Below are 27,601 nucleotides of genomic sequence, written 5' to 3'. Positions count from 1 at the left end.
CTGACCAACCAAATCACAAAATCATCACTAGAATTAAACAAGTTCACCCCACTGTGTTCATGTTACAGAACAAACCTTTTTACTTCTCCATATGGACACAAAAAAGAATCACACACCTTCACCACCTATTTGAGAACAACCATTTCATGTCATTTAACACATTCACACAGAAATATGGGGTTGGGAGAGAACAATTCCTTCAATATCAACAACTTAGACTTAAAATTAAAGATAACATTGGACTTACCAACAACACATTACAACTCTCTCAGCTTACAGAAGAACTTATGAAAATTAATAACTTCAAAAAACTAACCTCCCAGCTACATACAATGATTTCCAACCTGAATACAACAATAACACTCCCAACAATCAAGTAGGAAACTGATCTGGCCTTGTCTCCCACCCCTGATTACTGGGAACACATCTGTAAGAATACCTTTTCCATGACAGCTAACACAAACCTGCAGCTTATACAATATAAAAGTAATTAACAGAACTCACATCACCAAAACTAAAATGTTCAAAATGGGCCTAGCAAACACAGGTATCTGTTCACAATCTATGACTATCTGTCAACCAGTTCACTCTTTCTGGATCACGGTCACTGAGACACTGTCCACCACCCTGAGCTACAGCATCCCATCGTCTCCTTGATAACAGCTCGGAAATCCACATCCTGCAAAAATTGAGGAATCTGTTGTTCATTTCTCTAGCTGTCGATAAGAAAGTAGTCCCCCAAAACCGGAAATCAAAGAATTTGTGCCACATCAATCAATTTTAATCTCAGAATACATTTCAATGGAAAATACAATGCACACAGAAGGAAGCAAATGTCAGCCTTAGAAGACACCTGGTCCCCATTTCCAACATTGCTAAATTCAAGAAACTAACTACAATCCGTGTACATTACCAGACATATACCTCCCTCCTAGTTCTTTTACATTTATATCATTTAATTATTCTATTATCCCTAAAAAAAAGTAATCATTAAAACACACAGCATTTGACCCATTTCTAACAGGACTAACCCTTCAAAGGAAAGGAGTGTAATATGTAATCGTAGCCACAATAACAGCTTGGCTCTGAAAACATGTTCACAAGGCAGTGTGAATGCACTGGTGTCTTTTAAGGTATCTACTACAAGACAAAGTTTTCCCACATTGATCACAGCTGTACGGCTTCTCTCCAGTGTGAATGCGTTGATGGATTTTTAGGGTATATTGGCGTGTGAAAGCTGCCTCACATTGATCACAGCTGTGTAGACTCTGTCCAGTGTGAACTCGCTGATGAATCTTGAAATATCCAGATGATGTGAAAGATTTGTCACAGTGTTGACAGTGGTGACGTTTGGGTCCCTCTCCTCCTCTCCGTTTCTATAGCAGACAACAGAGAGAGTTAGTGAACAACCTTCTCTAAACCCTGGACTTGCTCTCACTCAGAATTTGAACTCTTCATACTATAATTTACGACAAAATGAAGGAAAATATGTGCTGGTTGCAGACATGTTATTATGGAAGCAAATGTACTTTATAACTTTTAAAAGATCCAAAATATTGTACATTTTTCAGCTGCTCTGAACTGAAACCGTCATAATCATACCATTCAAGGAGTTAGGCTACTAATCATTTGCACAAATTAACAGTTGTAGCCTACTCTTTGCCTTAAAAGTGAGCAGAAGATAATGTTACTCAGGAAATTTACCATGAAGATCAATTTCAACCACTTATCTACAATGCTAGAATATGATGCGTAGCCTACATAACTCTCTCTCACTCACTACGTTTACAAGCAGCCAATAACCCGTTCAAAACCGGAATATTAGCAATAACCCGGTCACGCACGGCCATGTAAACACCGGTAAAAACACGTATATGCTCATATATCGTTTTTAAAAACCTGAAAATGAGCCCTGGGTTACCCCTTTTCTAACCCGAAATTTTGGTCATGTAAACGCATATCTGCATATCCCCATCAAAAGGAACATTGATTTGTGTTCTGCGCATGTTCTATTCGCAAGGAATCTTGTTCTTTTGAGTAGAGGAACTTCTTGTATGCGCCAGAAAACCTGCGCACAGTATACCGGAAGTAGACAAGTAGAGGTAAACATGGCGAGACGCAGCACAGCACCACACTTTTGGAGCGAGGAGGAAACCAATTTCTTTATTAGTGTGGTGAAAACCATGAATATAATGTCTTTTGTTGACGGCAGAAAGTACCGAGATAGTGAGATTTATAAGAAGGTGACCGAAAAGTTACGCGAAGCAGGGTTTGTCCGTACGTCCAGACGCTAACCGTGCGTCGCCGTTTTCATCGGGATATTGCCAATTGATTACAAATTCCACGTATACAGGAGTAACTCTCTCTGCTCACGCATGTAAATGGATTATTCCGAATGTTTCAGAAACCCGAATAATGACCTTAACCCGAAAATTGACAGCTTGTAAACATAGTCACTGTCTCTCCCTCTCTCTCATATGGGCTAAAATATACATTTCCTAAGTAACATATTAACTCCCACTGCAAACCAAGAGAGAGAGAGTTAGTAAACAACCTTCTTTAAACCCTGGACTTGCTCTCACACACAATTTTAACTCTTGGTACAATCATTCTTGACAAAATGAAAGAAAATATGTGCCAGTTGCAGACATGTTATTGTAGAAGCAAATGTACTCTTCACAACTTTTATGAATTCCAAAATATTCTACATTTTGCAGGCAAGTTGTAATGAAACAGCTAGAGAAAGCTTGGCAGACGATCGTGGACCGCCTGAATTTGTAAGCACCCTAAAAATATACATCTACTGACCACTGCTCTGAAACCGTCATAATCATTCCATTCAAGGAGTTAGGCTACTAATCATTTGCACAAATTAACAGTTGTAGCTAGGGATGCACATTATATCCTAAATGTTGCGTTAACTTGAAACGGGTAAACCTCGTGGTGCATTCAAAGTTATTGTAAAATACCATTTTCCCATCTGTTTTTGTCGTTTAACAGCAATTTACTGGTGAAATAAGCTATTATTGTTATGTTATTATTACATTTTTAATAAATCATTTAAATTCCTCCCTTTTTCGTTTTTGTTCTGGGACGCTTCAGTCTGGAGTAACCTCTTTCCTTCGCTCACCTCCTCCTTCTTCCTCTTGCTCCCTCGCTCCTCTGAGTCTCCCGAGGCCTCAATAACAACTTTCCTCTTGCCCTCCTTCTTTTTCTCCTCCTTGCGTTTCTGCATGTACTCTGCGATAAGGTCGGGGCAGTCCCGGTTGTCTTCCGGCTCCCATGTGTTATCCTCACTGGAAAGGTGAGTGCGGACAGAATCAGAAGAATCAGAAAGGGTTTTATTGCCAAGTACGTTTTTTAACACATACAAGGAATTTGTTTTGGTGTTGTTGGTGCACATCACACATTCTCTAAATGGAATATTAAACAATATAAGTATAATAAGAAGAAGAAAATCTCGTCAGGCTTTGTTTTTAGGCAATAAAAAAATCTGCAACTTGGTGTCTGCAACTTGGTGTCAAAATATCAAACCTTCAACTTTGAGGGCATGATGCAATGCCGAAATTTATGCTGTAGATTATTTGCAGTTATATATAATATTATAGACTCATACTTACTCTAAAAACCCCTTCCATTTCAGCAGAAATTCTACTCTTCCCTTCACCACTCTGCGGTCCAAAACCTTCTCCACCACACACTCCTCCTCCTTCTCTTCCTTAGCTGCTGCTGTGGCGGCTTCTGCAGCTGCAGGAGGTGCTGCAGGCTGCTCCTCCTCCGCCTTCTTGCCCTTCTTTCCTGCTACGGTCGCCAGCTTGACGTCTGCTGAGGGCGCCTTTGGTAGACCCAAAGGGGAAACATGATAATGATTACAGGGGGCTAGCAGAACTAATGGGAGGTGTGAGTGAATTATAGTTGACCATGTTTACTATGTTAAAATGTTCTGTTTGAATGGAGAAAATGCAAGGGCTGATGAGGTGACCAATCCATAGGACTTCAGAGTGTGAAGTATCTCCTGCATTAAAACTGAAATAACTACTAAAATGTAAGCCACAAAGTCATTAACGAGCTATAAGCTACATGCACAGTAGCCTCAATCAACGATGAATAACCTATTTACCAGAAAATCGCCAGATGTTCCTTGCCTTGTTTTGATCGTGCAACAAGGCAGGTCTGGTTGGTTCTTTTGGGGAATAATTGTAAAGATTTAAAAAGAATATGTTTAACGTTACACCATTTTATATCTAACTGGGATGTTTTGGGACCGATTGTGGCTGGATTGCTGCGGACCAGGTAATGTTACACAGGGTGATACACTGGTAAGAGCAAATGACGTTTAGCCATGTATGCAGCTAATTTAAATAGCTCACTTTACCGTATTGTGTCAACAGTTAATTTCATTTTATATTACATATGGCTAGGGTTGGGTACCGTTCACAGGCGGGCTTTACGCAATGAGGATAGAGCAGCGACGGCGAGCAGCTTTTTGTTTACATTCAACATGACGGCTACCGAAGCCGTGCTTCACCATGACCAGGGACCGGCAAGACACACTCTTTTTCCTTTCTCTCAACTTCTCCGCCGTGTGTGGCGTGTACCCGCTCGCGGTGTGAAGCGTGTGTCCGCGCTATTCTTGCACATGTAGGGAGCCTCGTGAATTAACCTGCAACATATCAGCTGTTTGGAAATTCTTCAGCGTGTGTGCAGAAGATAAGTTAGCAATATGCAACACCTGCAAGGAAAAAGTAGGGTGTGGAGGGAGACGACACCAAAAACCAGAATCACATTTATTTTGTTGGATGAGAAAAGCGTCACCCGTATCGTTGGTCTGATTGGTTGAAGGACTATCCAATGAGCCCAGAGGCATTTGAGTGGCGTCCGTTGGTGACGCCCCTTTGGAAATGAACTGTCAATGAACCTTTCCCAGACCCACTCTCAGTTACAGTTGAGAAGGGTCTGGTGTTAACCAGGCTAGGTGCCGGTACCAATGCCTGAAATTTGGTTCCGGTATTCAACAGTACCTTTTTTCCGGTAACGATGACCCTTTGTAATAAAAAATGTATTTCAGTTGTAAAAATAATTTCTAACATATTTATGCACACGGCACGCAACTTTGCAAGGGGAAGGGGCTGGAGGCAGCAGGTCTGTGTTCGCTGCAAAAAATTCACCGTTGTTTGGAAAGAAAATTGAATTTGGATTTTATCTACGGGTCTCAATTTACCTGGTTGGTGCGCCCAAGTAGAACCAATGTATGGGAAACTCTGCTTCCAACCTCAGTAGTGTGGACGTGAGGTATAAACATAGCAAAAGATTTTCATTTGAAAAATGTTAAATAGTGTTAGGTAACCCCCCAGGTTTACATAAATGGTTTGTTGACAAGTAACGAAATGGCTCAGAATTACATGAAATCAATGTGTTGTTAAAGTGGTATTTTGTTTTTCCAATCAGAGGGGTATTGCACAAAAGTAGAATTTATAAATTCAGGATAACCGATAAAGCGAGGCTTGACCTAGTCCCATCAGAGTATCCTGGCGTTCTGTGTTTCACGACAGCCAAGCCGGGCTGAGGAGGAGCGACTAGATCGTGTCAGGCTGAGGAGGAGCGACTAGTAAGGGTGGGAGGAAAAAAATCAATACAGCATAGTATCGCAATATTTTCTGTGGCAATACTGTATCGATACACAGATGTCAAGCAGGGCTCGACATAAGCAATGTAAAAACGTATGTTGGGCTAGTTGATTGGCCAGTGGTTCTGTCTGCTGCATCAGCAAACGTCACACAGAGTGGCACGAAGTGTGTGAATGTTAACATTTCACATTTTCACCTCAGGTAATTTATAACCAATTCATTTGGATACAAGCATTGCATTTTGGAAGATAGATTGGATTCTGAACAGCGATGCCTGCGCTGCGTGCACACATACAGCAGGGCCCGAGGTGTGTGCGTTACTTCACGCAGCACATGCAACTGACTGGAAACGTTACCGTGGATTATTTACCGCCGATGGCGCAGATGAACTAACGCTACACTCGTTACTGTAAGTAGGTAGACTACAATAAAACCTCCATGATTAAAGAGTCAATACTTATCAGTATACCCACCTACCTGTTGTACAGGCATAAACATGTAGAAATCGATATCTCAGTCTGCGCTGTCTGCGCTGTCCACAAACACAGCTTTACTCTGCAAATAGCGACTTTACAAACGAGCTAAAATGAAATATGTCAGTTTGTACGGTTTATCTTAATTTGCAACCAATCTTGAACTTTGGACAAACTCTTGTAAACGTAGCTGCTGTCTAAACGAGCGGTAAACCTATGGATGTATTATAAGACCAAAACAAATACATGTGGCTACTTAATATGCACGTGAATGACACCGCATTCTTCATTCTTGATAATGTTGCCGGTTGTATTATTTAGCAACAACATTGTCTTATTTCAAATGAGGCATACAGGATGAATGCTAGCCTGCTTATCAGTCCATTCATCATTACAGCTGCTGTTTTCCACAACTTTTCACTTCAGGCTCTTTGACAGTGACATTTTTTCCTGACAACAGGCCTTTCTTTCTGTAAGCGTTTTCCACCAGTCAGGACACTGATTACGTTTCAGTAATCAAGACTTTAACCATCACTCCTCAGTGAACTGCCCCCTAATCTGAGATCATTTTCTAGTTAAGTAGCCTATCTAGTTATCATTATGGATTTTCCATGTTTTTAGGGGTTTGCTTACACTAATACATGTAAAAAATATAGCATTAATTTAGTAAGAAAGTGAAAATATCAAACAAGAAAATGCGTATTAGGTATAATTTTATTTTCTTTATTAGAAAGTCCGGCCCCTGGAGTGTCTGCTTAAAAAAAATTCTGGCCCTTGGAAAACTGTAGTTGATGACCCCTGGTCTAGCTTTGCTGCTAATGGCACAACATCCAGTGGCAGTGGCTAGCTGTGTTATAACCATTTTCTGAAGCTTCATGGTAGGTGTGGCGTATATTTTCCTGCTTTTTTGTCCTTTGCCAATCACACCTATGATATTTCTTTCAGGGCGAGTAAAAATGTAGAAGGGGCCAGCAAAACTCTGATCTACTGGCCACAGGGGCCAGTATCGATCTTTTATTATATATATGTAGGTCAGTTTGTCTGCTTGACAATCTGATTTTGCAGCAATACAATTGAAGTGAGATGAACAAACAGAGAAATGTATCTTTTTAGATAAAACAGATGTTGACAAAGTTTCCTTTTGGGGACATAATTTGAATTTGGAAAAAGTTAATGAATTGCAATATATCGCAGAATATTACAATATGTTTAAAATCGCAATAATATCGTATTGTGACATAAGTATCGTGATGATATTGTATCGTAAGGCCTCTGGTGATTCCCACCCCTAGCGACTAGGTCGAGTTAGGCTGAGGAGGAGCGACTAGGTCGAGTCAGGATTAAGTAATTTGGATAGATGAGCGGTCACGGAGGTCATCAACAGACCGCGAGGTCGATAACAGGTTCACTGATGCATACTTTACACAGAGTTAGCAGCAGCTTCTTATGGAAGTTTGATGAAGTGAAACACATTATTTGTAAAGAAGAAACACGGCCGCTGTAATGAAACAGCGAGAGAAAGCGTGGCAGACAATCGCGGACCGGCTGAATGCGTAAGCAGCCTAAAAATATACATTTACTGACCACTGCTCTGAACTAAGATTGTCATAATCATACCATTCAAGGAGTTAAGGCCATTTTATAGTCGTGCGTAAAAACAACAACAAAGCCCCACAGACCCCTATGCGTCTACACCGGACCCAACGCCGTAGCCTGACGCGCAGCTCTTGAAAAATTTAACTACACGTTGCAGCGATGCACATCACTCAGCCATGGCTTGGTAGCGTTGTATTTCCCCCGGCTCATTTCCTAGTTCTCCTTCTCCATAAACAATGTGAAATCAAGGAGAGGGTTGACTTTTCCTGCTACAGATTTCCCACCTTTGTCAGAAAACACAGGGGAGACACTTTTTCCCTCACTATGACTCTAGAGTCAGTACTCACTCCAAAGCTAATTGCCGTCACTCTCTCACTTCTCCCTCGCTCTACAACACACTCCCCACACACACACACACACGCCGGCTCGACGTACACACCAGCGCATAAGTATAAACATCAGGCCACTAGGCTATGGTAAAAGCTCTGCGTGGACCCTGCGCACAACTGTAAAACGGTCTTTAGGCTACTTTAGGCACAAATTAAAAGTTGCAGCTAAGGCTGCACAATATATCGTAAATGTTGCGTTAACTTGAAACGGGTTAACCTTGTGGTACATTCAAAGTTATTGTAAAATACCCTTTTCTCATATGTTTTTGTCGTTTAGCAGCAATTTACATTTATTACATTTTTAATAAATAATTAAAATTCTCAGTTTTTTGTGCTGATGTGAAAAATAGATCTGTGACTCCAAACCGTGATCCAAACTGAACCGTGAGTTTGGTGATCCATTGCACACCTACTATTTTGCATGTATGTATATGTATGTGCATATTGCAATGTCGAGAGTCATTTATATATAAATCCTAAAAGATATTTCTGAAACCCTCTGTGTGCATTCATTAATATTGAGAATAGATTTCTTGGACTCTTCAGTCTGGAGTAACCTCTTTCCTTCGCTCACCTCCTCCTTCTTCCTCTTGCTCCCTCGCTCCTCTGAGTCTCCCGAGGCCTCACTGACAACTTTCCTCTTGCCCTCCTTCTTTTTCTCCTCCTTCTCCTTGTGTTTCTGCATGTACTCTGCGATAAGGTCGGGGCAGTCCCGGTTGTCTTGCGGCTCCCATGTGTTATCCTCACTGGAAAGGTGAGTGCAGACAGAAGAACATTTTGTCAGGCTTTGTTTTTAGGTAATACATTCTCACTCTAATTGCTAATTCATATTATTACTCTTTTCTATTGCCATTTTGTAAGGTTATTTGCGGGGCTGCAACTTAGTGTCGATATATACACTACTGGTCAAAATGTTTAGAACACCCCAATTTTTCTAGTTTTTTAGGGACTGTTCATTATTTATTTAAGGGACCACCGGAGGAGTTTTGGGACCTTTAACCAAAAAAGACATGACCCTCCCCATGCCAGTAAAAAAATTCTATGACCCTCCAAAACAATTTGGAAAAAAGGCATGACCCTCCCCCAACAACTTATCGATACCTTCTGCACTGTTTTGCGCTTAGCAAATATATACAGACTACCATTGTTTTTTTACAGCCATGACATACGTGACTAAACCTCTGCATTCTCATCTGACGCATTCCACTCCTCTGTTATGGTGTGGGGGCCATTTCAGTAGATTTACTCACTAACATTGTTGTGGAAACACAATAAGCATGGAAACTAAATGCACACTTCCTGCATTACTTCAAATACTAAGTTACTCCTCTAGTAAAGTATTCACATGAAATAAAACAATAAAATATTGAGACCATTCAGCAAGGCACTCTGGGTAACATTTAACACACAAACTGGTTGCTATGGACTCGTCACTAGGCTTCCTCCCCTTCGCTGTTTAAACAAAGTGGAATAAACGTATACAAGTCCAAATCTACACAAAACCCCCAATCAATTAGTAAGCTGACATCAAATGTGGCATTTAGGAAACCTTTATTGCAACCTTGGCACGGTAAGATGTCCAGACAGTGCAACATTCATGTCATTTTCGTCCTGCTGCTCCCATCGTCAGCCAGGAAATACTTTCTTTTACTAAAGCAGTATATGGGCCGAGACTAGGGTTGGGCGATATGGACCGAAAATCATATCCCGATATATTTTGGCTGAATATCGATATACGATATATATCCCGATATTTTTTCTGCAAAGTGAGAGCAAATGTTCAGTCAAAGTCAAAGCCAAATATGACAGGTCACATGTAGTTTCATAGAAACTGGCTATTTCAGTGAACAGTTGCAAAATCAAATGAATAAATAATAAAAAAAGTTTCTTCACCTGGTTCAATGCTCAAATGTTCAAATAACAATAAAATGAAAACATAAATTCTGATTAACCCTTGTGTTGTCTTTCCGTCAACCTTTTTGACGCCTTTTTTTCCCAGTTTGTTTTAGTTTTTTCCAACGTTTTAAATTGTTAAATTTTTCTTCTACACATTTTCAGCGCTTATTTCTACATCCCATATTTTCTAATACAGGGCTGGGCGATATAGAGAAAATCAGATATCACGATATTCTTGACCAAATACCTCAATATCGATATTGCGACGATATATTCTAGAGTTGACAGTTGGTGCTCTCGCAAAATATCTTCACACTTAGATTTTAGATAAATAATCATTAATAATAGAACAGCTAGAACAGTCTGGTAAGTTCAGAAAAGTACTTCACTGTAATGCAGTCTTTAAAACCAGGAAAAGACATATCACGATATTACGATATCCAAAATCTAAGACGATATCTAGTCTCATATCACGATATCGATATTAATATCGATATATCGCCCAGCCCTAGCCAAGACTAAGAGCTACATGGAACAATATGCACCAAACAAGCCACTGTGAAATTTTGCTGTTTCATGAATACAAATGTTGGGTGACCCCCCCCGGACTGAAAAATATTGGATGACCCTCCCCTCAATAAAGAATGAAAAGACATGACCCTCCCCTATTTTCCTCCGGTGGTCCATTCCATAAATACCAAACTGTCCCTTATTTAAATTTTAGCAGTCTGTCCAATGAATAGCTTGAAATGGTACAAAGGTAAGTGGTGAACTGCCTGAGGTTAAAAAAAAAAGTAAGGTTACCCAAAACTGAAAAAATAATGCATTTTACAAAAAAGCCTTTTTCAGGGGACAAGAAATGGGTAAACAACGTAAAGCTGTTCTGCAGCAATGGAGGTTGATCAAGCTTTGATAGTTGGTGCTACCAATTCCCACAGGTGTTCCAACTTGTCTGGATTACTTACAACCCCCTCTTTGTATAAAAGTATTGTTGGAACACACTGTGGTACCATACCCTCATGAGCATTATATGAACAGTATTGTACTGCAGAAAGTAGTGTGTTGCCATAGAAATGGTGTACAGTATACACAGGCCAGATAATATACAAAACAAGAAACATACAAAACAACAACAACAGGCAACAGAAATGTCCATAACCATCACACCATCATAACACTTAAGAATGTGGATCTTTCCTACAGAGAAATTACGAAGAAAGTCAAGGTGTCAGTGAGTACAGTATTCTGCACCATCAAAAGGCACTTAGAAACTGGGGGAAACTCTGACAGGAAGAGGTCTGGCAGACCCAAAGCCACAAGCTAGCCAGGTAGCATAACAGTCTGTTAAGCTGGGAGAGGGAGCCTCTCCCAGCTTAATAGACTGTTGGTACTGCACATTCAAGAACCGAGAAGAAAGTTAGCTAAAGGATGAAGAAAGACCAGAGATACAACAGAACAACGTGTGCTTAAGAGAGGAGACGTCTGTTGTTCCGAAGTTTTTTGTTTCTAAAAAATCTGACATAATTTAGCCACTGTTGTTGCCAGTCGCTCTAACGTTACCATAACGTTACTCTGCCGTGCTAATGTTACCCTGCCAACGTTACTGTGCTAACATTAAAGACATGTCACTTCAAGCATGCAGCGGAGCAACATTATGAACGCAATCCACCTCTGATCCCGCTACAGACCGTTGAGAAAGACGGGTTCAGAGCAATGATTAAAACACTGGATTAAAGAGGTCTCGCCTCGCTGAAATACGTCCTCCAACCTGCTAACGTTATTCAAACAGCGAAGGAGGCTGACAGCAGAGCTACGTTCAGTCGCCCGATACAACCACACTACAACCTTACTTACTTGTGGCCAAGGTAGTGTTTATACAACTAGCTAGCTTACAACTATTTTGTTTTGAAAGGGAAACAATGTTAAAGTTGTTTGTATGTGTAGGCTATTCATTCGATTTGAGTTTATTTTACTACTTTGCACAATAAAAATAGTTTAGCTTTTGTAACTGTTTCATGGATTCTCCTTCATATAAAGTTATTGTATTATGTCTTGGAGCCAAACCCTTTAGTAATAAAAGCTTTTAGTAAACATGATGACATTAACATGTTTTTGTGATATTCTATGTACTCCTGACAGTAGAACAAGCCATTATAAACCTATATAAAAGGTTGCCCATTATTGAAGGCCCATTATTGTTATTTATTTAAATTTTTTTTAAAGAAGTTTGATTACATTATATTTTCGATTTGAATGCACAATTGTTTTTTAAATAACAAATAAATAAGAATTCAATACATTACATCTATCTATATATATATATATATAGCTTTGCTATTAAGGTTCGAGCATGACGCGTTAATTTCTTTTAATCACATGCCGCCATTTATTAATTTATTTTACACTTCACTCGGCTTCGCGTCGTGCCTAACAGGCTACTATTTTGACCCTTTGCCGCACCTTTACTTATCATCAAGCTGTACTTCCTCGTAACACATCCTCTGCAGGCATGATGGAGAAAGACAGCAACACAATTCTGAATGGCGCCTTTTATTTTCCAAAGCTCCCGGACGGCTCATAGACAAGTCGAAAGCCATATGCAAATTGTGTAAAACCAAAATAAAATATCACTGAAGCACATCAAGCTTGAGCTACCACCTACGAGCTAAGTATAGTAGTAAAGTTAACGTGACTCAGGTTATTCTAGTGGGCTCAGGCAAAGCACTATTTTGGAGAGTGCTACTCGCCGACCTGTTGATAAAACCAAAGTGCAAAGTGCAAACGCTGTCTCATTAACCGGTGCTCACTGGACGTCAGTGAGTAATAAAAATTATTTAGAAGTTACTGCACACTATATTGACTCTGGTAAGTAGGGTTGGGTACCGAAACGTTCCGACCTAAACAGTAGTAAGGAGAACGAATAAGGTGCCTGACTTACAGTGTACAGTGTTTCTTTTAGGATTTTTTTTAGCAGTGGGGGTAGGTCCGAACCCCCCCCCCATGAAACGGAACTGACACTTTGCTTCAACACAAACTAATATATTTATTCACTTCTATTCACACACACAATGAGGCATATTTTCAGTTGTGATTGAACTGTATTTTTTGAGTTACTATATAGCCCAACTTTAATCTTGACATATAGGCTAAGCATTCTGTAGCAAATAACAATAAACCCACTATTAATTACATTATCTTAATGCAGTGTAACTACTTCAGCATGTATATAATGCACCTAAAATACAAACGTTCTCCAACATGCACTCTAACTATGCAGCCCTATTTCTGATACCGTGGGGGGCAGAAATGTTGCCGTGGGGGACCACACGGTCAAATCAACGTAGAGGAAACACTGTGTGTAAAGTGTGACTGTATTTCACTGTAGAGAATTCCAACACCGGAACGTAATAGTCTGCTCTGCAGTTGTCGGGATTAAACAACACAGACGGTGCGTTCACTTAAAACAGGTAGCCTCGTGGTGCATTCACAGTAATTGTAAAATACCCTTTTCCCATCTGGTGGTTGTTTTTGTCGTTCAACAGCAATTTACTGGTGAAATAAGTTATTGTTATAGTTATTATATTATTATTAAATCTTTAATTTTGACCATGGCCTTAACAATAAATACGTTGCTGACTGTTTTTGAGTACCCTTTTTTTTCCTTTTTTCTTCTTTTGTTTACAGTAAATAAATAATAAACAAATACAAATCTTAAAGTCAAGTTCATAAAGTAACTTTCTTTGCATTCATTTGATTCCCAATCAAGATACACTGGTAAGAATTGCTTTCCATTGTTAATAAGTACTTAAAAACAGTTCTGAAATGCAAAATAATAGAATTTAAATTGTGTGATAAAACATGTGATTAATCGCGATTAACTATAGAAATTCAGCGATTAATCGCAATTTGAAAAGCCCTAATATATATATATATATATATATATATATATATATATATATATATATATATATATATATATATATATATAATATTATAGACTCATACTTACTCTGAGAACCCCTTCCATTTCAGCAGAAACTTTACTCTTCCTTTCACCACTCTGTGGTCCAAAACCTTCTCCACCATACACTCCTCCTCGTCCTCTTCCTCAGCTGCTGCTGCTGCTGCAGCTGCAGGAGCTGCTGGTGCTGATGGTGCTGCTGCTGCTACAGGAGGTGCTGCAGGCTGCTCCTCCTCCTCGGCCTTCTTTCCTGCTACGGTCGCCAGCTTGACGTCTGCTGAGAGCGCCTTTGGTAGACCCAAAGGGGAAACATGCAGAGATGATACAAGGGCTAGAAGAACTAATGGGAAGTGTGAGTGAATTATAGTTGACCATGTTTTACTATTTTAAAATGTTCTGTTTGAATGGAGAAAATGCAAGGGCTGATGAGGTGACCAATCCATAGGACTTCAGAGTGTGAAGTATTTCCTGCATTAACACTGAAATAACTACTAAAATGTGAGCCACAAAAGTCATTAACTGGAGCTACAAGCTACAAGCTTTTGAAAAACATTTTGACCATGCAACAAGGCCGGCCTGGTTGGTTCTTTCGGGGGATAATTGTAAAGATTTACAAAGAATATGTTTAATGTTACGCCATTTTATATCTAACTGGGATATTTTGGGACCGATTGTGGCTGGATTGCTGCGGACGAAGTAATGTTACACAGGGTGATACACTGGTAATACCAAATGACATTTAGCCATGTATGCAGCTAATTTAAATAGCTCACTTTACCGTATTGTGTCATAGGGCTGGGACGTAAATGACTCACTAAATAAAATAAATAAATAAAACTCGTGCAAATTAATTAATGTAATGTGGAACTACGAACAACTACTACGCGGGTTCTAGGGGCACCTAATCTGTAGCTCCGCCTTAGCTCTGAAGCTAGCCGAGCTCCTCCGCCTACATACAGGTTTTTGTCAGGTCGACGGTCCAGTGAGAGAGTCAGAGATAGCAGGACAAAAAGACGAATATGGCTATGGCAAGTGGTGGCGACCCACAAGAGTTCCCCGCCGGCCTCTTTAAGATCGCAAATTTGGCAAAACTTTGAGACTGTATGGCTGCAGCCTGGAGCTTCCTGTGTCACGTCCTCGTCTAATGCCGTCACACTCGCACACACGCAGAGCTGCAGGCGATGCAAACTACGTCGGCTCTGCAGTTTTGTTGAAGTCACAGTGAGTCACGGAAATGCCGATAAAGTGGTTTCAAGTGTGGTTACAGTTTTTCATAACTTCACGCGGACTGCGTTTGCTGCAATATGATATTAATGGCGAGCCGAAAGCGGTCGCGGTGTTGTTGATGTTACACTTCCTCGGAGACGAGCAGCCAGGCACAACAGTGGTTTCTGTGCCCTGGTGCATGACTATGCAGCCCTATTTCTGATACCGTGGGGGGCAGAAATGTTGCCGTGGGGGACCACACGGTCAAATCAACGTAGAGGAAACACTGTGTGTAAAGTGTGACTGTATTTCACTGTAGAGAATTCCAACACCGGAACGTAATAGTCTGCTCTGCAGTTGTCGGGATTAAACAACACAGACGGTGCGTATATGTTGCATCTTCAAAAGTGACACTGAATTTGAAACAGCACATTGTCATTTATGCATCTATTATCAAAGTATTTATTAGTAATACAGTGGAAATTAGTAGAAATGTGAATATTTGGTTAGCATGTTGATTTACGGTGTGTGCCCCTAAATTTTATGGTTGTGCCCCTAACATTTTCAGTTGGGGGCCACTGTGCTCCTAGTGAAAAAAATTAGTCTGGAGCGCTGCTTTAGATACAAATAATTAAAGTTAAATTAAAAGGGAGAAGAGCTTAGATGTTAAAGCTTAGCCTATTCATTATTTTACCTACTGTTAAAAAAAGCAAATACAGGCTACTCTTTTTGCACTTGCTCCGTTTAGTTAAATTTTTATTTTTTTATTCCTCCTGAAAGTGACTGTATTTTGTGGTTGGATTGATAGCCTACATCTGGCTTCAGGTTGCACTACTAATTCATTTTACTTGAACAGTGCAGTGTTAAACAATTTTAATAAATAGAGATTTGAACCTTATTGAAATTAGTTTTGTGTAAATTGTTAATAGCTGAGCACTGGGTAAATAATCGCTAATTGAAAAATGAATCGTTAGATTAATCAAAAAATGAATCGTTAGATTAATCAAAAAATGAATCGTTAAATTAGTCAACTAATCGAAAAAAGAATCGCTGGATTAATCGTTTAAAAAATAATCATTTGGGACAGCCCTATTGTGTCAACAGTTAACTTCATTTTATATTACATGTGGCTAGGGTTGGGTACCATTAATATTTTTACTGGTGCCAGTACCTGAAATTTGGTTCCAGTACCCAACGGTACTTTTTCTCGTTACTTTCCCTTTGCAATTGTTAATTTCAGTTGTAAAAATAATTTCAAACCTTTATCCTAGAGTAGCTTCGCTCCGTCCGCACCTCTGTGTGTTTGTTTGTGTGTGTGTGTCAGTGTGTGTGTCTGTATGTAATAATCTGATGCATTTTGTAATAAAAACCTGAACCCAGTATGTAATAATATATCTAATAAATGTCTCTGGTTTTTGTTATAAATTATTACATGACGCTGAGATTTTTTTCAACAAAAAAAGGCACTTTTTTTAACAGTAATGTAAAATGGTGCATTATGTTATGTTAATAACTAACAAAGTGGAGTTGTTGTTTTTTTAAACATTGTTTTTTATTCATTTATGAATTCTAGCGTGAATCATAGTGACTCAAAAATAATTATAAAAATAAACATGTTGTTCAGTAGATTAGTATTACCTTTCATTGGTCAAAACATATCAATACATTATTATTTAACCCTTGTGTTGTCTTCACCGTCGGCCATGAACTTGTCATTTTGACGCTTTATTCGCCTTATTCACCTACGTCATCATCTTAAACCAAAACGAGGCTGTGTTGTACGGAAGTAACCGTTGGCCCTCTGTAGGCTAACTGTCATAACGTTACCAACAATGCCGCCGCATTGTTGTGTTCCCAAATGTACTTCTTCCAAAAGAAAGAAATCCTAAACAGGTCAAACGTTCCATCGTTTCCCCAAAGATCATGTACTTTGCCGTGAATGGATTCACAAAATAAGAAGAGATCCAGGTCGCCACTTCAAGGTAAGATATTAACATTAGCTTACGAACTACGCTAACGTTAGCTAGCCATATTTACGTTAACTAGCTAGCATAGAGATACCTAGCTAAGCCTTTTGGCTAAATAGACATGGCTTGATAAGCCACGAACCGGTACTTTTTAAGTTATAACGAGCGAGGGGCTGATTCGGGGGTAAAGTTAAGCAAGTTGTAGCTCTTTAGACTAGCCTGGTCTGCTAAGCCGTGGCTAACCGTGTCTTACAGCAGAATATAAACAAGACGTGACCTGTGCCTGTTTATGATAACCATTGCTAATCTAGACCAAGTTAAGCACACAACTATAAACAGTAACATCCATTCAATATCTAACGTTACAGATCCACGGGGACACAAAAAGTATGTTCAGATCACTTCAAAGAAGAGTCTTTTTTGAAGACCCTGGTTGGCATGCGAAAGTTGAAGAAGGGTGCTGTTCCAACATTGTTTGCCTGGACTGATAGCACCGTGAGGCCTGCAAGGAGGTCTATCGTCAGAGGAACTACAAGGTATATTTCTGTGCAGTTACATTCTTAGTCCATAATGTTTTTAAGACCTCTTTTCATGTGACTAAGTTTCAGTAATACTGCTTTCCAGTAATGCAACCACTGCAGTTGTTGAAGAGGATGTCCAGCAGGGTGATGTAAATTCCAATGAGTTAAGGTAAGTGACGTGTATCTCTCTGAACATAATTTTTCCCCCTATCTGATTGCTAGGATCAGAGGAATTCTGTTAGAAAATACAGTAGCTATTGACTCAGTACACTCTCAGTGCCTCCTGTTTATTTAACATAACAACTATATATAATATAGCCAGGTTAAGAGAGCCCCCTTTGTGACATAAAAATTCTGGCTTTTGGCTCAACATACCTAGCTAACCCATCAACCTCACTTTGTAGTACACCCCTCTGTAGTTACCACTTAATCCTTTTGAAAATCTAAAACATGAAAATGATAAATATTGTACCCGGATATATTTCATTCTGTCTGGGATCTAACCTTTCAAAAAGTAATATCTCTTTGTAGTAAACAATACTGAGTGTTAAAAACTAATATTATTCTATATATTGTTGGTGGTGACAGCAGATTTCCAGAGCAGCTTATGTTGGAGGTGACTGCTACTGACCTGTTCTACTTAGGGAAATATCACTTTTAAGAGAAAAGCATTGTTTTGCAAATGACTGGCCTCAGATGGGAGATTGATTACTAGTTTAAAATATGTTCTCCTAAAATTATGTCCCTCAATATTGCCCTTGCAGTACAGAGACGGCCCCTCCACACCCCGATCATGATTATGCTGAACTGCCCCCGCCACTGGAGGAGCAACTTAAGGAAGCCCACAAGATGATCAACGATCAAGCAGAATTAATTGCACGTCTTCAAACCAAGCGGTTTCTCCTTTCAAGATTCCAAGGCGATGATAAGAACATCATGTTTTTCACAGGCTTTCCTGATTACAACACACTGAAAGCAGTGTTTATGGCCCTACAGCCTACTGCAGAAAACATGGTAGGGTGGAGTCAGGCACAGCGAATAAGGCAAGCTGACGGGGAAATTGTAAGGCAGGGGTTTAGCATTCCTAAACTGGCCGTCATTGACCAGTTTTTTCTATTTCTTTGTCGTCTTAGGCAAGGTTTTCCTGAACAGGACCTTGCAGTGCGCTTTGATGTGTCACAGTCAACTGTAAGCAGGATCTGTGTAACCTGGGCAAACTATCTACAATTCATGTTAGGATCACTTCCAATTTGGCCTTCGAGAGAAACTGTAAACGAGCTCATGCCTCCTTGTTTCCAAAGCACTTTCCCACTTACAAGAGTTATATTAGATTGTACAGAAATACACGTGCAGAGGCCTAGTTCAAAAGTTCTCAACTCTGAAATCTACTCCCACTACAAAGGTAACACCACTTTTAAGGGCCTAGTTGGCATCTCTCCCTCAGGTTTAGTCACATTTGTCAGTGACCTGTATACAGGTTCGATATCTGACAAGGAGATCACAAGAGAATCAGGGATCCTGTGTCTACTTGAGGAAGGCGATGAGGTCATGGCTGATAAAGGATTTCTCATCAAGGACCTTCTCACTGAAATCAATGTCTCCCTTGTGATCCCGCCCTTTTTAGGCCCAAGTGGACATTTCAGCCAGGAAGAGGTGAGACAGACACAAGCCATAGCCAGACTTAGCATTCATGTTGAGCGTGCCATTAGGGAGGATCAAAGAGTATCACATATTCGATACGGTCTTACCAATGACACTAGTGGGCTCTGTCAATCAACTGTGGACTGTTTGTGCCCTCTTGAGTAACTTCCAAGGGCCTCTGTTCTAAAGAGTGCCAGTGCACCCTTGAAATTGTCTTTTATGGACTGGTTTGAAATTATCCTGTCCACACCATGGAGCACACTGAATTACACTGACAGGTTGTTTTACAGTCAAGTTTTTTATTTTTAACAGTGTTTATTTTTTATGTAATTTTTCATTTTTTCATCTACTGCACAGTGTGTGTGTGTGTGTGTGTGTGTGTGTGTGTGTGTGTGTGTGACATTATCAGAAACATGTTACTTCACAAAAACTTTTAAATATAAAGCACTTGTCACGAAACCTCTGAAAAATAAAACACTACCTTTAAACATGGGCTCCTGTGTTTCATTTCATTGATGCTCTTTTTATGTACCTTTGTTGCACAAGGCAGGCAGGAAGTATGTAAAAAAGAAACTGTCAAGTTTGGATTTCATGTTTTCCCATTCTTCAGGGTTGAAGTGGACCCGCTCCAGGTGATGGTCCTGTTTGCACTGGACAAAGAAATCGCACCATGTCATACCGGTGATACCCATCTGTCCCACCATCTGGTAGTAATACTCATGGACTGTCTTCAGAGCATAGGTTCCATCGGGCTTGCAGTACAAGTATGCACAGTCTTTAAAACTGTCCTTGTCTGGACACTTGATTTCCAGAAGTCCGTGAGGTTGGTTCTGCACTAATGTCACGCACTTTCCTATCAGGTGAGGTCCCCAGATGTGGGGCATGGGGTTAATTACAAACCCGCAAGGGTAGATTTCATTGCCAGTGATTTCCTTGTATTCAGCAGCAGCAACTGGCTCCATTTCAAGGCCTCTCTTCATTGTTTTAGTTTGTGTCAACTGTTTCTCCTTCATGTTGGCTGCCAAACTGTCAAAATCTCTCACCCTGGAGCAGATTCTTTTGAATGATGATGATGTCAGGCGTTTGGCTCGTACTTGATGCCAGGTCTTGCTACTGCTTTGTCCTCTGGTTTCCATCTCTAGATGCTTTGCATCAGACAGTGTGACAGCCAGGCCACCATAGAAGAATGTTTCAGTATCATCTAGAGCAGTGCTAAATGAGCATGGCTGTGGAGGTAGAGGAAGTTCAGGGTCATTTTCACTGAAAATGGACAGTGGACGTTGAGTCTGGTAAGTTAATACAGAACCCCGGGGAAGGTCCCCAAATTCTGTGGAGACCAGATCAGCAGGCTGCTTACAGTTTGCTTCCAGTAACTTTAACATCTGGCTCTTACTGCCGATTTTAGCCAGGTTGCTCTGAAGAGTCTCTGCAAATTCAGCACTTGGTAATGGAAGTGGCACAGGACAATACAAATTAGATACAATCCCCTTAGTAGAGTGCTGCTTTTTCTTTGGTGGTGCATTAGCCAATGGTGGTTTAACTTTGGATACTGTCACAGTGCTAACTGCTCTTGGGGTGAGACCTAATGTCCTTGATGGAACATGCCAGGCTTGAGGTAGAGATGTTTTGCTTGCAGTTGGGGGGACAGATGCATACCCCTTTTTTTTATATAGTGGGCCAGCGTGTAGAGCAGTCCTATTAGGTGATTGCACTGTCCCAAGCCAGTTTTTTACAGTTGCAGGTGGTCTTGCCAATGAATGGCTCCTCGAAGGACAGCTCCACCTTTAAGAATAATCAAACAAGTTTAAGAACACATTCACATTTAGATAGGTATACAAACATATTTTTCTAAACGTCTGGTCCAGATCCAAACAGTCATGGTAACTAAGGATTTAAAAGAATATGTAACTGGCCTAGCAAAGTAGGTGGTGATATAAATACCTAACATGAATTTACAGAGCATGGTGATGTACACTGAGTGTGCATTTAATTAGGTACAACTGGCGTTTTCATGTTCCAGCAATGAAAGCATAACAGTCAATGTTTAAGTTGCTAGGTTTGTTCTAGACATCAGACATGATACTGATTAATACAGCTTGCAGGGTACCTAATATGTTGGACACTCACTGTACTAAAACCCAGGGTTGGGGAATAACAGTAATTTGACAAGCGGTTTGACACCAGCTGTTTATTAAAATAAGATATTTTTGAGGCCGAGATGCATATAAGTTTCAAAGTAATTAAATGATGTTACTGGGTTTGTGCATCCCTGTGAACGACATTACTGATTCGTTTTTAGCATCTGTGTTACCTGTGAGACCTGAAGAGTACCTTCCCCAACCCTACTTAACACCGCTGTGTAAACTGAGCAACACATGCCTGTAAACAAACTTACTTATACTTAATATTTATTAACTTAAATAACCAACAGTAGCACCCTGCCTTGCTTTGTAGTGACACATTGGAAACAAGCCATTTTGACTGATGGTTCCAATACACTTTTAGCTAAAGATCACATTAACTGCACATATGTTATTTTTAGTCTAGCAGGGAAAGATGAACTGTTGATATGAACGATCAAAATGAACATTTGAACGTTTAGCAAGCATCTTTGTTCTAGCAGTGGCACCACTCCGCAAACGGAGCAGTTTGTCCACAGTCATGATACCTGAATGTTGTAAGGTGCCTCGTTTTTTCGCATTGAGCGAAAAGACTTAGCTCTCACACTGACTGTCTCGCCACTCTTGACTGTCGGGAAAATAATGTATTGTTAACACTCAAAATAACAGTCAGTCTGGTGTGGTTAATATATCTTAACAATGCTTAGCATCAGCTTGTAATGTTGTATTAGCTAGCTAACAAGCTAACCATAAAAGTAACGTTAGCTAATGTTGATTTCAGAAAAAAAGCCGTCATCATCGTGTATTACCTTCCACGTCGTGCACATATCCCTCAATCCAGTTGCTGTAACCTTTCAGCAAAACAGCCCGCGGAATCTTGCAGTCGTTATTTGCCCATTTTTCAACATAGTCCACTTTTAATTCCGGAAGAGATGAAAGGTTTGTAGTCCACACAGGTACCGCCATGACGACCTGATGAAGACAGACGCCCGCTGCGCTCTCTCACTGAACTTCCGGTTTAGAGTGTACCCCCTAGCCTCGTTTTGGTTTTCAAGATGGAGGCGCGGTGAATAAGGGGAATTAAAACGTTTTTGTCCCTCTTTTCAGCGCTTTATCATTCCTGGTAAATAAACCTAATTTAGATGACATTATACCTAATTTCTGTGAAATTAAATAAAACAACTAGCTAGTATGCATGGATGTATCAGTCATTTAAAGCAACCACTAACTGGCTTCTCTGTTAGCCTACAAGCTAGCACTCCACACTGACTTGGAGAGGTATGTCTGGCAATGCTACACTAACTGCTAACGATGCTAACGATACTAGCGGGCTAACCCTGCTAACAGCCGTTGGTATCACAGCTTCTACAAACTGTGTGGATGTAAAACTATATTAACACATATATACATACACACACACACACACACACAGCTATATGTTTACCTTCTGTCCGGTTCAGTCAGTGTAATCAGCGGTCCGGTAACGCAGAGTTTTTAAAGGAGAAAAGAACAGATTCTCTTCATCATCACGGAAAACGGTCGTTCTCCTCTTCACCGCCGAGGGCCCGCCCCTCTGTCCTCACAACGACAGCTGATTGGACGGGAAGTTAACAGCAACCAATAGCATTAAAGTAGGTCAAGATATTTAAAAAACAACAACCAGCAACTGTATGGAGACACTGTATGAAGACACATTCAAAATAAACGATTTAACGGTTACAAAAAGAACAAAAAATGATATAATATAGAGTATAAATAATTAAATCAACCTGCCTTATGTGTAGTAATAACAATAACTGAGCATTTCTTTCTTAAATATTATTTACGGTAAATATTTAAAATCCAGCAGAAATATGAATATTTCAGGGAAAACTCCAGATGAAAAGATGATAATAAACCAGATTCACTTTCTCTCTCTTCACCTGTTAACCATTTTGATTTCTTCTGTGTATTTTTATTTCATCAGTTCATTAGTTTGTTTTTAGTTTTTAATGTCCTGCAGTTTTCACTCAGTATTAAACAAGAACCAAGCTGGAACGTAAGCCCAAGTCAACATCCGTAGAAGGAACCAATAAAGACCAGTTGCAGATGTGGAGCAACTCTCTGAATGGGGTCAGGAATTCAAACTAACCCTCAAACTTACAACTTTTTGATGAGACCCAGAATGTGACAGAAACCTTAAAGTCTGTGGGCTTTAAGATGTTTGAAGATGTTATATGGGTTTAAAAAGGTTTGAAGAGGATTTAGGGGGCAACGGAAGTAAAAAAACCAACTGTAAAGTCTGTTTCTCTACAGGTTGATGAAGGTGAACACCGACCGTTAACCAGAGGCCTATACTATGAATCAAGATAAACATGCCCTGGATTTCTTCCAGTTACCCAGCTTCACTAACCCTCAACCCTGGGTTTCCCAATCCAGCGACACACGTTCACATAAAAGAGGTGGTGTTTGCACAGCACGACAAATCGCAAACATCTACCAGAGCCGCATATTTTACATAAGAAGAGTAAACTATAATTCTACATAAATCTGAAGAACACAGACACGGTTTTACAGGCAAAACGTAATACAGTCGCTGTAAAACAGAAGATAAGCTGGCAGCTGTCAAAAATAGCCAATGCTGTAAATGCGTAAATTACAAGGCTTATCAATATCACTTCCCCATCAGTCCGGCACAAGATCTGACCATAATTACACTTGTGCTTTCCATAAACTGTTGTTGCTTTAGCCTGTTATTTCCCTTGCAACCGACAAGCCGACGGTGAACACCATTATCAATTGAGTATTGATTGGTCAGTAGGTTGTGCTTTTACACCGGTTGATCTGTAATTGCCAACATAAGTTACCAGGTAACAAGTGATCCACCGTCGTGATACACAAAACCCTGGGTTGAACCTGAAGTTACCTTGTTAACGCCAAATCTTGCTTCTTAGTACAGGCCTCTGGAGAGGTGAAAACAATGTTCTGGGTTGTTTGCATTTCTTTAAACCAATCAAAACGGTCTTGGGGTGCCGCTGAGCTCCGGATGCAGCGACGCTGGCTCTGCTAAATAGTCTCGGGTAGGAACTTGTTCTGGTGGAACATTTGCACCCCGCCAAAGAAAACGCCACATCCAATATTAAAATATATTATATAGTTAACTGTTAACACAATCCAGTAACATGAACTTCTCTGTATAATAACAGGAAACTAGTGATCTGCTTATAACTTGCAGGTTAACCACCACTGTTGATTAATAGGTACATATAGCACTCAATATGTGTATATCATTGTTAAAAATGTCTCCAAATAGTGTTAAAGGCCAGTTTTTGTCGTTTTTGGTATTAGTGTTTTTTTTTTCCAGAATTCGGTGATGACGTCACGTTGGGGAGACGTGTATCAGCCTAGTACTAGAATTAAGGTGACTGACTGGGATGAGTAAGAGGGTTTTTTACTGTCCGTGAATAGCACCAAGTGAAAGTCAATGTTTTATTTATATCTAGTGACAGTGATCATGTCGTTAGTTCAGCTAAGTACCGGTAAACTTATCTAGATCTAGAAAATACAAGGCATCATGCTAGCTATGTGCTAACTTGCCAGTCCCACCTGTGAAATCCCCCGATGGTTGTAAACACATAAATATGATTGATATCATGATTATATATCTTACGTTTTGATGGTAGCTTACTAGCTCCAGTAACAACATATTTGCCTGGTGTTTATTTATTACTTGGATGGGGATGCTTTTCACAAGTTTAGACAGCTAGCTAACGCTACGCCGACGTTTCGCTAACGTTTGCGCAACAGCATTAGTCTAGCCGGCTAGGTAAATATTACAACTGCCTTCAGAGTTTCCTATATCTGCGTCCACGTTGTCAACATAAGACTTGTAGCGTTAGTGCACCTTTTGAACCATAACTATATTGAATGAAACGTTAAACTTAGCTCCTACGAGATGGTTTTTGTTAGTTACACACAAAGCTACCTGGCTATAGTTAGCCTGTACGTATGCTAGCGGACATTAGCTAACGTTGCATAGCCAGCAAGCAGCTTTGGCGAGCTAACCTCGACAGCTAACACATCCATGTGTCTCCATTTCAAAACATCACTGCAGATTGACTCCTTTTAGCAGCAGAGGTTGATTGTGGGCAACATACTGTCGCGGTTAGCTCGCCGAAACTACTGCCGATTGCCGAAGTTCCTGGCTGGCTACGCAACGTTAGCTAATCCCGCTAGCATATGTAAAGGCTAACTATAGCCAGTTAGCTTTGTGTGTAATGTTACAAAAAAAACACCTATTTCGTAGGAGCGAAGCTTAATATTTCATTCAATAAAAGTATGGCACAAAAGGAGCACTAACGCCACATGTCTTGTGTTGACAACGTGGACGTAGCTCCGAATGCCGTTGTAATACTGGTATTTAACTAGCAGTCTAAGTTAACATTGTTGCGCTAACGTTAGCAAAACGTCGGCGTAGCGTTAGCTAGCTGTTTAAACTTATGACAAGCCAAATAGCATCCCCGTCCAAGCTGCCTTTCACTTCCCCCCCAATATTATTATACACATAATAAAGACACATTGACTCGGTCGAGACCAAAAGCCATATTTTGCCAGACCAGCGGCAGAAACCGTGACCAGGACAGTGAACCGAGACGGGCTTTCGCCTGTCATCTCCCCAATGTGACGTCATGCAATGCATTGTGGGGGAAAGGAGAAACCACTGTAAAAAAGTACTACTTTTTCGTATTTTATTCCGTTTTGTGATATCTATTGTATTTGATGTTGTTGGGAAACAGTTTAAATGTTTATTACCAACAAGCAAATTGCAAAAAATCGTTAGAAAATAAACCTTGCAACATGGGCTTTAAACTGCTTTCTGATCAAATCTTCTCTGTGGTTGGACCTTAGCCGATGTTTTATCCTTATTCCAACTATTCTTACTACTTCACCTTCTACTTTTACATTGAAGACAGCAATCCAGTTTAGCTTTTCAGCATTCACACTTATTTTCTGCAGGAAATCTATTTTCTATTTCAGTAACTTTATGCAGCTGAATGAACTGGATTCCTGTTACATGAGCGTTTATTTCAGACTCCCTGAAAGCAGAACCGAAACTATTCTCATAGAAATATGGAGATACTGTATATTTCTCAACTCCTGTCCATTATCCTCCAATTTGTCAATTGGAACCTGCTAAAAGATCTGGGTTTGGTGAAAGCAATTTTCAGCTTTCAGCATTCACACGTCATTTATTATCATGTGCACAACAATCACAAAGTAGTCGTTAAATAGTATAGTAGTTAAATATATTTACAAAATAAAATATATACAGTTGTGGTAATGATAAGTGACTTCTGGGAATACAAAACATAACTGAGGTAAATAGATAATTACATAATAGAGAAGCTGATCACAGAACGTACGTCCGTTAATCACGCGTCAAAAATGTGTGCTATATAAAGAAATTTGCAATCTCAGATTAACCCACAAATTGCAGCTCTGAAATACAGATTCATTGTTACATAGCTTGTTAAACTGTCATCACTCATCTGACAGAAAGTTGGAATCATCTTTCTGCTCCTTTGTGAATGTTACTGCTTGTGTTTGTTGCTGTCCTGTCCCTAACAGGAAGTAGATCCTTTTATATTCCCAAAAACATCTTGTCTTGGTCTGATAAACCTGAACAGTCTTGTGGTCTTGTGGAGTTTCATGTGACACAATAACATTTTCCTCTCCGAATATTAGCTCCCGCAAAGTGTGCAGCCGAGCAGCTTGTCCTCTGTGTGAATGATCATGTGCACCTTCAGATTTGGCCTGTTGTTGAATCTTTTCCCATAATGAGAGCAGCAATATTTCATACCACCGACCGAGACAGACCTGTCTTTGGTCTCTGGTTGTGAAAGTGTCTGTGGTTAGGGGTGGGAATCACCAGAGGCCTTACGATACGATATCACCACGATACTTACGTCACGATACGATATTATTACGATTTCAAACATATTGCAATATTCTGCAATCGGTATCGGCCAGCCTAACTCAAAGAAAATTGGAAATTGGAATTGGCCTGGAAAGTTGTAATCGGTGCATCTCTAGTTTAAAGCTGACTGAGGTTCTCTGGTCTCCTTCCAAATCAGCACTGTCACCAGTCTCAGGATCAGTGATGTAAGTTCCTGGCTGGTTCTGGTCCTCCACAGTCCTCTCCATCAGCTTCTGTTTCCATCTGAC

The 27,601-nt window shown here is 40.1% G+C and overlaps 2 protein-coding genes across 2 annotated transcripts; one reads left to right on the top strand and one right to left on the bottom strand.

Annotated features, from left to right (window-relative positions):
• Positions 1-759: 759 nt before the first annotated feature.
• Positions 760-16,864, bottom strand: LOC114558161 (zinc finger protein 852). The gene is made up of 6 exons (XM_028581945.1): positions 16,844-16,864; positions 13,991-14,229; positions 8,660-8,831; positions 3,621-3,835; positions 3,131-3,296; positions 760-1,376 (listed from the first exon to the last, which is right to left on the bottom strand). Exons 1-6 carry the CDS (start codon positions 16,862-16,864, stop codon positions 1,098-1,100), a joined length of 1,092 nt encoding a protein of 363 aa, XP_028437746.1. The 3' UTR covers positions 760-1,097.
• Positions 16,865-17,540: 676 nt separating this feature from the next.
• LOC114558160 (uncharacterized) lies at positions 17,541-19,442 on the top strand. The gene is made up of 3 exons (XM_028581944.1): positions 17,541-17,651; positions 17,740-17,805; positions 18,401-19,442. The coding sequence occupies exons 1-3, from the start codon at positions 17,554-17,556 to the stop codon at positions 19,440-19,442; spliced, it is 1,206 nt and encodes a 401-aa protein (XP_028437745.1). The 5' UTR covers positions 17,541-17,553.
• The last annotated feature ends 8,159 nt before the right edge of the window (positions 19,443-27,601 follow it).

The sequence above is a fragment of the Perca flavescens genome, chromosome 7, assembly GCF_004354835.1.
Source record: "Perca flavescens isolate YP-PL-M2 chromosome 7, PFLA_1.0, whole genome shotgun sequence".
NCBI lineage: Eukaryota > Metazoa > Chordata > Actinopteri > Perciformes > Percidae > Perca > Perca flavescens.
This window is presented reverse-complemented; position numbering and strand designations above follow the sequence as displayed.